The sequence below is a fragment of the Ambystoma mexicanum genome, chromosome 3p, assembly GCF_040938575.1.
Source record: "Ambystoma mexicanum isolate Mex_15411 chromosome 3p, UKY_AmexF1_1, whole genome shotgun sequence".
Classification (NCBI taxonomy): Eukaryota; Metazoa; Chordata; class Amphibia; order Caudata; family Ambystomatidae; genus Ambystoma; species Ambystoma mexicanum.
The window spans coordinates 827262964-827277967 of NC_090925.1; the positions used below are offsets into that span (position 1 = coordinate 827262964).

General features: G+C 45.1%; 1 protein-coding gene across 2 annotated transcripts in view; it reads right to left on the reverse strand.

Annotated features, from left to right (window-relative positions):
• KAT8 (lysine acetyltransferase 8) overlaps positions 1-14569 on the reverse strand; it is a 1009124-nt gene extending 994555 nt beyond the window's left edge. The window contains exon 1 of one of the 2 annotated variants that reach the window (XM_069651899.1): positions 13895-14569. In XM_069651899.1, the coding sequence (XP_069508000.1) occupies positions 13895-14213 (319 nt within the window). In that variant the 5' untranslated portion in view covers positions 14214-14569. The remainder of the gene's footprint in view (positions 1-13894) is intronic. The other variant, XM_069651897.1, reaches the window with a different exon arrangement.
• Positions 14570-15004: the final 435 nt, after the last annotated feature.

A 15004-nucleotide genomic window follows, 5' to 3' on the forward strand; every position in this document is an offset into this window, starting at 1 on the left:
TATACATGCTGAAGAGTTTGCTGCCTCCCCGAACAACCTACGAGTTAGGATTTTCAAAAAAGTCAAAGAAGAGAAGAAGATTGCGGAGCCAGTGTCAACTACGGCACGAGCGTGGATGCAGATCCTGAATAAGAGTTCAATGTGACACACCCTATTGGCCGCACATCCCGTTGTGGTCTTGTCCCGATCGTGAACCAACCCTAGATCGCACTATGCAGAACCGTTGGGATCCAGAACGAGGAGCCAGGCTGGGGGACCTTTTTCCCAAAGGTCAATTCCTCACAATGCCAGACCTACAGGAAAGAACAGGTAGAGGCTTGATCTCATCACTACAGTATCAGCGACTGAAAGCAGCTTGCAAAAAACTCTGGCCATCATTGCCGGTGGAGCCCTCGATACACCAGTTCCTCTCAGATGTGCTTACACCAGAAGGATTCAACAGTGGTGTCTCTGAATTATACAAAAAGAAAATCAAGCCCAAACCCCCTCAATCAACACAATGAAAACCAAGTGGGAGAAAGTATTGGATAATCAAATCAGTGAACATCAATGGACTCACTACTGCAGATATACCGAGACTATTTCTATTAACACTAACTTCCGTCTGATACAATACGAGATCCTGCACCAGCTGCACATCACCCCAAAAAGAAGGGCCAAATGCGACCTTACCAAGCAACCAGAGTGCCCCAAATGTGGAACAACAGAAGCAGATGCATGTATTGGAGCTGCCCTCCGATCCATCAGTTCTGGGTTGAGGTGGCAGAGAAAGTGAGCGACAATCTGAAGTTTCATATACCGGCAACCCCACAAAAATACTTCTTTGGAGATATTAGAAAGGTGACAACCAAGATAAGCAGACTCTTTGCAGTGGCAGGAGCAGTTGCCAAGAGACAAATACTCCTAAAATGGAAATCCACCTCCCCCCCACACTCCAAGCATGGCTCGGACAGTTGGCCATCAGGCATGAACACGAAGAGATATATGTGCAAGGCATACAGTCCCACTCCAGACCCAGGGACATATGGGCCCCATTCAGGGCATATCTACAAGCCCAAGAAGCAAGCTCCAGTGAGGAGTATAACCATTTGGTACTGCGCTAGCACAAACTCGAAGACCCACCTGGCATAGGCAGAAAATCAAAAGCAGGAACACCACAGCTGGCATTCATCTCTCCCATCCCAGTCCTGTTCCTGCACCCCTTGCGAAATGCCTCCATCTCCCGCAATCCCAGCACTGTGATTTTCCCAATCCTCCTCCCCGGGCCCTATTCCCCCAAATGTTTACATTAAATGATCATAAGTAGCAAAATGAAGTGACAGTGTATTTTTGCATAAGCTAGCAATATGTAAATAGCACGTCCTAAACACATCGCCGTCCATGAAGTAAGGAAGACTGGAGCATCCCTTGTTTGGAAGCAGGACGCTGTGGAATGGAGCCATGCCCATATCCAGATATGCCACTACACCAGGTTACGAGTATAAAAACACCTGTCTGGCACCAGGTTGCAGGAGAAAGGAACGGTTGAGGGACAGAAGAGATGTTCAGGCAGCAGAGTTATTTGCTCCCATCTTCATTTCTGTAAATAATACATTTGTTATCCTTGCAAGATAGACTCTTGGCCTTACTTCCCTAGAGGGGTGCATTTACTCTGGTGAGCGTGATTAGTGGTACCATATTATTAAGGGGTACCCCTTAAGTTGGGCTACCCTTACAGTGGTGACACACTCACTTAGTGTTTTGCCCCCGTACTTTGCGAAGACCCAGGCCAGTCACCAAGAAAAGAGCCACACCCATTTATAGCGACCGGTCCCTTGAATAAAAACGTGTGTTCGGAACGGTTTTAGTAGGAGGCATTTTAATAGAAATCCTCTCTGTTCACTAAGGCAGGCTTGGCTCCAGAGGGACAGACCCGGATTGGGACGCTTATGTGAGTATTTTCCTGCAAGTGATAACAAGGGGCTATGCATGTTTGAATGTATGGTGATGTGAATGATGTACAAGGTCAATGGAATAGGATTTCAGGTGATGTGTTAAGAAAAAGATTGGATAGGAGGTGGGTTATGTATTGAAATTGTCGCGTATTTCTGTTTTCTTCTTTTTATAATGGAAAAAGGGAGCCTTTGCGTATAATGACTGGGAAGTAAGGGATCCTTAGCCATAATAGGTTGAGATGGTAGTACCATGCATTATTCTTTGACAATAAAAGCAAAGGGATCCTCAGCATATTATAGAAAGGTGGTATTACAAGGATATGAGGGGGGGGGGGGGAGTAGGGACTCGGTATAAGGAATGGGCCTGGATTTTAATCTATTTTTGTATATTTTCTCTTGCTGTCTTTCGTGGTAATAAAGGAAGGAAGGTGAATGAGTCGCTGTGTGTGTGGGTGAAATCAAAGTGGAAAAAGTATAAAGGGGAGGGGGGAAAAAGTGGATTGATCTGTATTTTTGTGTAACAAGTAGCAGTGTGCGCAGCATAGCAGTAGGATCTAAGTGAAGCATTAGGGACGCACGCAACATTATGGAGGAAGAAACCCCAATAAAACACATGCATAGGGTCCTGCCACTGTATTGTGACAGAATAAATAAGTACCACAAAATGGATAGTAGAAGCAAAGAAAGGGTGGGGTGGGGGGGGTGTCCTGCTCCTGGACAGAGGAGGGCTCCCATAACAGAAACATGCTAGAAAAAATATCCATCTTTTTACCAGCAAAATATAAAAAGGAAAAAAGATTCCAAAAAAAGAAAAGATATTTTAGATCTCTGCCAATTATTCGAGGATATGGTAGATCAGGAAGGTGAAAAAGAGAGCCAATGTAAGAGGATATACCCTAGAACGCTTAAACTTGCAGTTGGGTATAAAAACCCAGTCTATACGCCTCTAGTAGTAGAGTGTCAACAGGATTAGCAACTGGGGGTGGGGGGGCACAAGAGCTTTTGCACCACCACCTTAATATAACCCATCCACAAGCGCCAACATGTCAGTAGCATCAGTGTACCCAGAGGGTCCACAAGTAGACAGACAACGAATTAAGAGTGTTGCGGGAAAAGTTAGTCAGGTTACAAGAAACTGAAGAAGTATTACCAGAAATAAGGGCACTGGTGCAGAAAATAAGGTTTTTGGTTTAGATTCCACCCTGGGACAATAAGAAATGTTTGTGTTGAAAATGATGATGGGAAGAGGGTATGGACGGTCCTGGGACAACAAGTAGAACAAGCAAGGGAAAATGGAGGAGGAAGATCAAAGTGGTAGAAATAATGAAGAGGCAGAACAAGAAAGCGATCAAGGAAAAGAGGCGGCGAGAAACCTGTTGCCGCCATAGGAGGCAGTGAGGAGGGATAGACCAAGAAAAAGACTAGATTTAATGGTGGTAGTACAAGATCAGAACAACAAAATAGATCTGCAGATGCCTCTTATACATAAAAGGAGTAGGGATAAATAATGCAGTATGTGCCATGGCCTCAAATGGACAAAAATAATTTGATTAAAGCTCTCCCTCAGTTTACAGCCGGCGCCAGTAAATGGAACTATGCATTTGAAAAACAAAACAGCAGGGGTACCTTTAGCACTAGGAGAACTTAAGAGTTTACTAGTCGCCATAGTTGGGGACCAGGCTGGCGACATATGGACAAGGGCTGGGTACCCTGGGGTAAGTCTTGCAGATAATTAACATGATGGAGCAGTCTTTAATGAGGCAAGGGAATGGGATGCTCTACGAAGGATGTACCCAAATACCCCCCGACTTACATTCTTTAATGCAGTGCACAACGGGTGATGGCAAGGACCCAGTTAGGTTTATTCTTAAGTTACAGGAAATGTGGAGGGTTGAGACAGGAGGGCAATGGGACCATTTTTTCTATTTTATCGTAAAGAGGGGACTACCAAAAGAGGTCCAGAAGGCACTAGATAAAATTGTGGGAATCGAAGCCAAAAGGGTGGGCAGAGATACAAAGTATAATAGTCCACCATTGTAAGAGAATCAAGGAGCGGGACAGGGAAACAGTCCAGAAGTGGCAAATGGACGAGGCAAAGCTATTGGAAAAGAAACTAAATAGACTGTCGTCCAAGCACCAGTGACGGCACCGGCTCAGGGGAAAAATGACAGGAGACACTGAACAAATTGTGAATGCCACAATTTGTGCACTATGGGGCGAAGGAGGACAGGGACAATGGGGTGCGGGGGGGGCAGTACCCAAACCCACAGTGGCAGTATGAAGCAGCACCAAGGGGGAAGAGGATTTTGAGGAGCAAGAGCAGGAGGCTTTGGGGGAATAGGGCCCGGGGAGGAGGATTGGGAAAATCACAGTGCTGGGATTGCGGGAGATGGAGGCATTTCGCAAGGGGTGCAGGAACAGGACTGGGATGGGATTTCATTATGGGCCATCACCTGCAGGGCAGGGACAACAGCAATTTGGACGAGGGGGTCAAAATCAGTTCCCTTATGGGGCTGAGAGGCAGGGGCAACGTGAGCCACAACCACAGCAGGGTGATGGAACAGTTCAAAAGGATGACGGGGGGAGGGGGGAGAAACAGGTGCCCCATTCCAAGGAGTTACAATGGTGGGGGGTGGCCCTTTTTCATTTCCCGGGACAAATACATATTCTGATTAGGACAGTCCACAGAGAGCACGCGTGTGTCCAATCCTAAGCCTTTGGTGGAGGCGGAAATAGGAAACAAGCAATTTATATTTATGGTAGATTCAGGTGCAACTAAACATGCATTTTGGAGGGGAACTTTCTATTATCAGGTAAGACACATTCCATACACTGAGCAGCTGGATATAAAAGTGGGAGGAAATATAGTACAAGCCCCATTGTTATATTCAGAGAGTTCCAATTTGTTGGATAGGGAAGGGATCTGCTCAGTAAACTAAATATAACGAGATCATTCACAGATCAAGGAGTAGTCTGTTTCACTCCACGGATGTGTGTAGCTCGAGCAATGGTAATAATCAATGCAATGGCAAGAGTCAGTAATGCGTGGGGTTCCTGTGGTCTCAGACATTTTTCTATGGTGTCAAGGTATTAGTAAAAGCAGTGCCTCAAACTGCAACAAAATGTTGGCGAGTGCCCACAGATGTTATTTTCAGGCCAATGTTGCCACCCGAGATGGTGGCAGGAACAATATTGTCATTAGACTTGCAAAGACTAGTAGTGTCAGACAAAAGATTAGTCCCGATTGGAACAGACCAGGATGGGTACGAGTGGCACAGTACTGTGTGTCGACCAGACCGTACAATTAAAGGAAATGACTGATAAGGAGCAATTTGAGGACAGTAAGCAAAATGGGGAGATCATTTTGGAAATCTGCATCCGCTCTGATGATATGGTGCAGTATAGGAAGGTACAATGATGCCTGATGGCAGTGGAGACCCCGTCTATTTTTTTGAGGACATGCTATATGTGCCAGCACAATTATGGACTATTAATCCACATGATGTTGGGTTAGGGATGTGACTCCAGTACAGATTACATTGAAGTCAGGAGCAGTACTCCCGAGGGTGCAGCAGTACCCGTTGTCAATGGAAGCAGAGAAGGGATAAAAAGGCACTATTCAGGCTCAGAGCAAGGGATCATTGTGCCGTCCACGTTCCCATGTAATACGGCCATATACCCAGTCAAGAAAGCAACAGGGGGTAGTTGGAGGATGATCCAGGATCTACTTCCTCTTAATGACGTTGTGCAGAAGGAGTTTACGGTAGTCCCAAATCAGGTAACAATCCTATGTAGCATTCTCAAGACAGCTACATACTTCACAGTGGTGGATTATAAGAATGCGTTCTTCTCAATCCCACTTCACCTTGGTACATGGCATCTCACTGCATTTACGCATGGTCAACGGTGCATTGAGCACATGAGATTGCCGCAAGGCTACTGTGAAAGTCCAACTATTTTCAATAGAGTACTGCATGCCGACTTGGGAAATATTCAGGTGCCTAGCACATATCTATATGTGGATGATCTGCTGGTATGTAGTGAAAAATGAACAACGGTGCAGGAGGGATTCTGTTGCATTATTGCAATTGCTGGCTCACAAAGGATACAAGGCAGATAAAAAGAAGCTACAATACTACCAACAGGAGGTTCTATACTTGGGACAACTCATTTATGCAAATGGGAAAAAATATATTGCCACCCCTAGGCCCAGTACTGTCAAGGAGATGCAGCAGTTTTTGGGCTTATGTAATTATTGTAGGGCACGGATCGTAGACTATGCAGCCTAGACAAGGCCGATGTTGCAAAGTCTTAGAGAAGGATAGAAGACAATAAATGGTAAATTTGAATGGTCTGAAGGAATGACTAGACAATTTGAGGACTTGAAAGAAGCTATTTGTACGGCCCCTGTTTTAGCAACTCCAGATTATACTCAGGAGTTTTATTTATTTTCCCACTCTGATGGACGGCTCATGACAGCAGTATTGACCCAAAAGAGCACAATGGGCCACAAGCCATTAGCTTATTATAGTGGGACACTTGATTCAGTCATCCAGGGACAGTTCGCTTGCTAACAAGCACTCACATCGGCTGCATTTGCAATAGAGGAAAAAAAAGTCCCACGATTGTCATGGGGTGCTCCGTTACCTTGTTTGTGGAACATTAACTATTCACCATTTTGGGATGGCCTAAGTCGACTTTGACAACTCAGAGATCCTCTGCATATGAGATTATAATATACAAACCTCATTCATATAGTCAGGTGTAGGACAGTGAATCTTGCCACATTTTTGACAGAGGCATCCACTGATGATGACCTGAAAATGCATCACTGTGCTACATACGAAGAAGAGGAGGAGGGTAAATCTAAAGCGAGAGACAGTGCATTGACAGAAGGAGAGACACTATAGGTTGATGGGTCATTAACAATTAACCAGGAGACGGGACGGAGGGGCACAGAGGCGGCAGTGGTGCCCGGTGAAAGGGGGTTGGGGAGCATGAAGTTCTGATCATGAAAAGATTACCTATGCACTATTCAGCCCAGGCAGCAGAACTTGTTGCTCTCATTGAGGCACTGAGCGCCTCTCAAGGGCAGTGTGTCACCATCTACTCAGACTCAGCATATGGCACGACAACAGTGCATGCAGGTCTGTCTCGGTGGAAGAGGAGAGAGTTTCGGAGGGCAGATGGCTCTCCAGTGCAACATACGAGGCTGTTGGAAGAACTGATTGAAGCCTTATCATGGCCCTCTGCTGTGGCAGTCGTCCAATGCACTGGCCATACTAATGTCATGCGTTAAATCTTAAGGGAAACGCGGCTGCAGACCAGGCAGCCAAGTTTGGCAGCCTATCTCCCAGATACAATGTTAATGTACAGTGACCACCGCTGTAGAGAGCGAGACCACAGTTCCATACACAGCATTGCCTAAATCACAGATTATAGAGTTGCAAGGGAAAGCGCCTGAGGAGGAAATCAAGCTATGCTTGCGGAGGCGATGAAAACAGGCTCCTACTGATCTATTTGGGCGACAAGAGAGCTCTGGTAAGGTGGTGATGCCCCAAGAATTACTCTGTGGCATTTGAGCAACTCCATTTCCCCTCCCACAGCTCCAAACATATTGTGGCATATCAAGCAGCAACAGTACTCACGAGGAGAGGAATTTAGGGAATATTTAACCACACTAACTCGTGCTATTAAATATCTCTCTCGACAGATGGCGCAATCTGTCGAAAGATATACTTGATAGCACGAGTTAGTACAAGGAGAGGAATTGAGAGAATATTTAACAGCACTGTCGCTGCTTGATGTGTATTTGACGCTTGCCTCACAGGTGATAGATTGGTCTGCATGTGCCTGCCTGGTCTGCATGTGCCTGCCTGGGACTATTTCAAGTGGTGTCAAATGGTGGTCCATTAGGACTTCGTTTTAGCTCGATATGGTCCTAGCCAAAGAAGAAATTTCAAGGAAAAGGGCGGGTCTCTCTCTCTCTCAATAACTTTTTTTTCTCCTTTCGAAGAATAAGCAAGGATTCCTGACCGACGTGTTCAAACCTCTGTTATGTAGGGATAAGGTTAAAATGAATGTAATTCTAGTAATTATGCAGTATATCTTTTTAGTATTATATTGTTTTGTATGACTGTGTGCGCAAATAACGGTCCCAATACTTCACACGGCTGACATGGATTGCAACAATGGAGAAGCCAGTGGGAATACATAGAAACAGACTATGAACTTAGCAATGAAGGAACAGTTCCTCTTGGCACAAACATACAGTGCAATCACACTCTTATGATCCCTCATATAACGAAAGGTAAGGCAGCTGTGATGGATTACTACTGGGTTTGTGGCCGACAAGCCTACTTGCACCTCCCATCCTCTTGGAGCCGCAGGTGCTCACTGGCCACCCTGCACTCAGGGCTACTAGTCATCCTGGAAGAACACCTGAAGTGAGAAGAAATGCCCGTCACAGTGCGAACAGCCACTCCAACACCTAAAGAAGCAGAAAGAAACTTGCAGATCACGAAAGAATTTGGTATGCTGCAGAAAAAGTACGATTTCAACAGCAAGGAAGAAAGAAGAGATCAAGCTATGTCTCAAACCGCACTGCTCAGAGGAATACCTGATGAGTATTGACTTTTTAGCTCAGCAGAGGCTTTCTTTTCATCTTTTTTGACTCCTGGGGTACAAGCAGCTGCTAACGCCAAGTGGGTGCAGATAGTCCGACAGGAGCTAGTCCAGCTGGCCATTGACACAAAGTGGGTTCAAAGCCATCAAAGTAGAGATTTGTGATGATGCAGAACCGCTAAATGCTGGATTTGCTAACAGCCGTAGAAGGAGGAGTGTGCAAATAATTGGGAAGCAGCTGCTGCACTTTGATACCCGCAGAGGATGCTGAGAATGGGTAATTATCCCACATCATTGAAGCGGTGCACAATCTAGGTGTTCAAATTAAGAAATAAGGTGGAGTTCATAACACAGATTGGCTATAGCTTGCCTTTGATTGGTTTCCGTCATGTCATGGCTGGGAGCAGCAGTAAAAATACTGGTGCCCGTTATCGTATTATTCTTGGTCCTCTTCTGCACGTGCCAATTGGGTCTCCAATGTTGTGCCGATAGAGTCCCCAATAGTGCAAAGATGATGGCATCAATTGGGGGATCTAAAACACCTTGCCATACAATAAACAGTGAAACGTAAACTAATATTTCTGGGGTTGTAGATATGTTGGGTGGGGATGAGTTTGTTACTGTAGAAGTAACGAAAATGGGGGGGAATGTTGGGAAGGAGCTAGCACCTTCCTTCATTCCCAAGCCTTTTAGAATTAGGCAAGAATTATGTTGACTGTTTCTAAGCACTACAAGAGACCAGGGGGAAGGAAGGGCACACAGACATGCGCAGGCACTAAAATAAGGCAGTTATTTGAATATAAGGTGCAAATAACTAATAGCTGAATAATTCTGTTAAATCCCCATAGCACAATAGAGGCAGGCTCTCTGCCAAAAAGAATGTGGCCCGAGTTAAAAATTGATCGCTGGGCTCATGCAGCGTTGCATCACTGAGGATACCGCTGGCAGAGCAGCATGTAACAGCAGCTGTCTGTCAAAAGCCCACGCGTGATAAAGGAGATTTTAACATACTCATGCACAACATACAGAATTGCGAAAACCAAGTTTAAAAGAAATTGCAGGACCAGATAAAAAATATGAGGAAAATTAATGCGGTATAGAGGGAATTACTGGAAAATGTAATTGTACATTAGTCATAGGTAGCAAAATGAAGCTACAGTGCATTTTTGCATAGGCTAGCAATATGTAAAGTAGCATGTCCTAAACAGACATCACCGTCTATGAAGGAAGACTGGAGCATCGCTTGTATGGAAGCAGGACGCTGTGGGATGGAGCCATGCCTATATCCAGAGATGCCACTACAGCAAGTTATGAGTATAAAAGCTCCCCCCGGGCACCAGGTTGCAGGAGAAAGTAACAGTTGAGGGACAGAATAGACCATTCTTTGTTCCTATCCTCATTTCTGTAAAGAATACAATTGTTATCCTTGCAAGATAGACTCTTGGCCTTACTTCCCTAGAGGGGGTGCATTTACTCTGGTGTGAGCGCGATTAGGGGTATTCTTATAATTAAGGGGCAGCCCTTAAGTTGGGCTACACTTACATCGCATTACACTGTAAAAAAATAGTTAAAAGGTCCCACCAACATAGCCAGACACACACTGAATGGCATTTTCTGTAATGAAAACATAATCACTGTCTGCTCCCCAGTTTATCTCCCTTGGAAAAATTACTTATCTATCCAGTTCACAATATTCACTGAGACCACACCTTGCAGTGCCATCAAAAGAACCATTGAGCAGGACTAGACCATGGAATGAAATACTCATTCATTCCCTACTAAAAAAAGACTAGAAGCAAGCAAATCTACCATCCCCGCAGATGAACGAACAACCACACTGGATGCCAAACGCCACAAGCAAGCAAATCTACCATCCCCGCAGATGAACGAACAACCACACTGGATGCCAAACGCCACAACCTTCAATATGGAATAATCCATTTGTGGGCTATATTGACGCCAAGTAACCTTTCAAAAAAACAGGCTGAATGATTCATCCCCAGACTAAGCTACTTAATAAAAGGAGAAAAAAAATTAAAAAAGGAAACTGGAGGAAGAAAATCTACACAATAACAAATTCGCCTACGATCAACAGTTACAGATCTGACGTAGTCAAAGCAAAGAAAGCACACAACTCTAAACTCATTGATTTGGCGCACCAAAGGGAAATATACAAGATAATCAAAGAATTCAAGAACTGACAGCATGCACGCAACGTAACCCGAACTCCTACACAAGAGATTTGTACCCAGATTTCTGCATACTTCAGCCAAAAGATTCTCGACATTCAGGGTTACTGTGGCAATAAATGTTCCCACTCACATCACCAACAATATTCCAAAATCCCCCACTATCTACTCGCTATCGTTGTTCCACCTTCTGCCTGCAGATGACCTACAAGCCACCATCTATTCATGGATCCCATTATGATTTCCCAATTATCACATGCCCCTCAATCCTAACAAATCCATCATGAAATCCCCAGACTCAATGCCCATCTTCCTATCCATCCTCAGCGACACCATCAGCACCAGAAGGGTACCAGCTCAGTTGATATCTGCACTACATCAGACCTCTACTTAAAATCAGCACTGTACCACCCGACACAGTCAGATATCACTGCATTTCAAAACCCATTTAATCTGGAAAAACTTATGTAGGGTCAACTGCAACATTTTATCAAAACGAGGCACGGCACAGATTTAGACCTTCTAGGATTAGAGAATCTGCTCTGTGCTCCATCAGAAATACACGTACACACAATGCAGATGAAACCTTATGAGTGTGCTCATCCTGCAAGACATATCTCCTACCTTTGACACCATCGGTCACAAGAGCCTGCTAAAGGGACTGGAAGATATTGATATTAAATAAACAATTTTACACTGGATCACCTCTATCCTCACCGGTAGAACAGAAACCACATTCTTGGTTAACTCCAATTCCCAGCATTGCCAGCAGAGTATCCTAAGGATCCACACTCACCTCTAATAGACCTAATTAATAGATCCGATATGTCCTGTTACAACTATGCAGATGACATCATCAACACTGTTTTTAAACTACCCTTCACCAAACAATCCAGACATTAAAAATGGTCTTACACAGGTTTGGATGACAGCGAATAGGTGAAAACTCAGCCATGGAAATACAGGACGGATGCACAGCCAGTATACAAGGTCTTAATGCCTCCACAGTAACTTGGCCTGAGGAGATGGGCCCCTTGCCCAATCCCATCAACCACACTAAGGAATCTTGGAACCACAATGGACAATACCCTCACTCTTGATCCGCACATCAGAGCCATCAGAAGCGGTTTCTCCCAGCGGCACATGCTTCACCACATCTTACCTTACTTAACATTCATGGCAATGGGTAGACCGTCTCCAATATTATCTAAACTAGACAACCTCTCTCTCGGGTTTCCAGATTACCTAATAGAACACTTCAAAAGTTCAAAATGCAGCAGCAAGACTGCTTCTCAGAAGGAAGTGATGGAACATATGCCAGCATAATGCATTCTCCACTGGCTACCCATAAAAAAAAGGGTCATTTCAAAACCTTGTGAATCATCCATCATGGAGGGGTCCCTCCATTTCTTCAGAGGCAAGTTTCAACACTACACTCCCTCCAGAACAACAAGGTCCAGCATTGCTGGGCTAGTACTAGTCCCCAACAAGAAATGGCAAGTAGATCCTCTATTTCAGTGGAACACCCCTACCCAAGCTTCTTTGCCTGGTATTGAGTCACCGGACTTGAAACACCTCAAGACATGGATATTTAACCACTTTGAATGAAATTAGTTTAGTCTCCTCTTGTAAAAATCAATTATTTTTCTTTGATTATACACAAATAAAAAAAAAATTAAAAAATGAAATTAAAAAGCTAATAGCGAACAACTACACAGTGTACCAGAAATGTGGGCTACTTCACTAACAATTGCAAAACTCTTTGTACTACCATCTGTGGGAAACGAATTTGATTGATGGATCCTCTGCGATGTGACACTGGTCCATACCTGAATCTAAGTGAAATCTAAAACCAAGAGTCAGAAAGCCTAACTCAACTGCCCCTCCCTGCCCGCCTCAACTAACTTTTCACTACTAAAATATTGCATCCTACACTACCCACTCCCCTTCAGACAACCGACGAGGTCGAGTGCACTTATCAAATTCAGGCCCTATTTCACCAACAATACACTCAATCCGGCGCTGCCCATACGGCTTACCTGCCTGATTGATACCAACCACAAACAGAGATGTTCATATCAGCACAACAGTAATGGGTACTTCCGTCCTGCATCCATCAACACCACAAGTTTCTAAATCTACCTTCCTGCTATCAGACTAACACACCCTGCCTTCCTTTCTTACAGAGCCATGCTCAGCAAGGCCATCATTACTGGCAGAACGACCCTATAACACATTAATATAAAGTTGTGTGCTGTGCAAGTCCTTCTCGAGGAAACTAGTTATGCTATTTCAAATTGAAAATCGCACCCAACCAAGTGCCCCAAAGGTTAGCCTCCCATGGTTCTCTTTAATGTTAAGCTAAGCACCATTTTAACATCACAAATCAATTATGTCTACCACCAGCTCCAATTTAAGTTCAAGGAAAGAGTTAACTACAAAATTACACCGTAGTGACCTAGCTCTGCAACTGCGCTGGTTGGAGATTGGAGTTGACGCTATGGGCAGAAGGGCTATGAGAGTTACGAATATTATTCAATATTACGGCGGAACAAGAATTGGAAACAATACGACCGTGCCATTTACTATTTTGATATCATGGCACACGTTTCAGTGAATGATGTCCAAATGTTTAACAGTCAAGTGGGAACGAAATTGTAAAAAAAATCATAACTCGGTCACATGTAAGCAACAAAAACAAGGAATTCCTTGTACTGCTCTAAGAAATCATTGCTAATTGATTACACCAGTGGCACAAGCGATAACGCGATGCCACTGTAGATATCCAGAAGTTGTAAAAGTAAAATGAATCTGGGATTCACCCATGGCCCTTCGTGGAACTGACACTATTAAGAATTCTCAGACTCATCCCAGTCATCTCCAAAAGGGGTGACTGTCAATTAATACACCGCATCCTTTCGACTGACAGGGGTGCTTCCAGCTTCAGTTGTCAGCGCTTTGAACCCAATTCCACCCAATATTTGCATAGCCGTAAGTAAACTCGGCCAATCAATATGCAATGATTTGCTGCATTAACCTAATATCAACCCCAAATAGGGAGCGGAACATAGGGTTAAGTGTCAGGCTGTGGTCGTGTTATGCGCTTAAAGCAGCAGGGTAGCCCGTTTCAGGCAAGCTTGTCCTTACGCCAACTGTCGTCGCCCCGTCGACACAGGTAGGTTTCTCCGATCTCCACCGTCACCTCAGGGTCCAGAACGCCAGACTCGACCGGCGATTCCTCTTCTTGCCCACCGGCTCCCGGGGAAGAGTGCCTCGCATTCTGCACCTCAGGCACCTCCTCTGCCCGTGCGGGGTCCGCTTCCATGAGTTCATCCTCTGGCGCCACCAGCTCCCGCAGATTCCCCGCCTCCAGTGGCGGTGTGGGTGGCCGTGGCGGAGGATCCTGCGGAGGGGCAGAGGCGGGTGCAGCCGGCTCCAAGGCCTCGGGTTCAGCCGACGTCGCCATTGCGACAGAAACCCATAAACGGTAAGGAAGACCAGCGGCCTGTGGACAACTACGAACACCCGCTCATACGCTACAACGTCTAGTTGAGATCACCCTGGGAAGCATGTAAAGTACTAACTGCGCCTGCGCGCGGGCAGCTGACAGGATTTGCTTAGTGAACAGAGCAAAACAAAGGCGCGTGGGCTCTCACTGGAGCTACGCCACAAGCGAACGCATCCCAAACATATTCAAAAAACCAAATACGAAATGGTACACCCAACATGGCCGCCGACAAATGGTAGTCACACCCATCCATTCCCGTCATGACGTTGCCTCTTGCAATTTGCCAGTGCGCTTGCTTGGCCCTTCTACAAACCGCTTGTGACTGAGCCCTCCAGCTGTACTTATGGAAACCATATCTGAGGCGCAGTCTCTTCACGTGCCTCGAGTCTAAGTTATCACCTTCATTTAAAGCAAAAAAACGGACTTGAAGTCCCGCCCACACTGTGGAAGCCCTAGCCCCTATGACACACCCCTTTTATAGATTTGAGAACTGGAGTACAAGAGCAAGAGAAAGAAAACAAGCATTGCCAATGCCAACCGTTTGTGCTTTTGTGGGCATCTTAATAGCAGTGCAAATGCCTAACTCAGGGCTCAAGTCGAGGGTAGATGTGGGTGGAGGATGGAGTCCTCCCATTTGTTTAAGAGGGCACCTTAATATGCACATTTATGGTGATGCCACATTAAATTCTATGTCAAGACTCAGAGGCTCAGATTATGCTCTCAACTTTCCGTTACTACTCCAGCAGCAA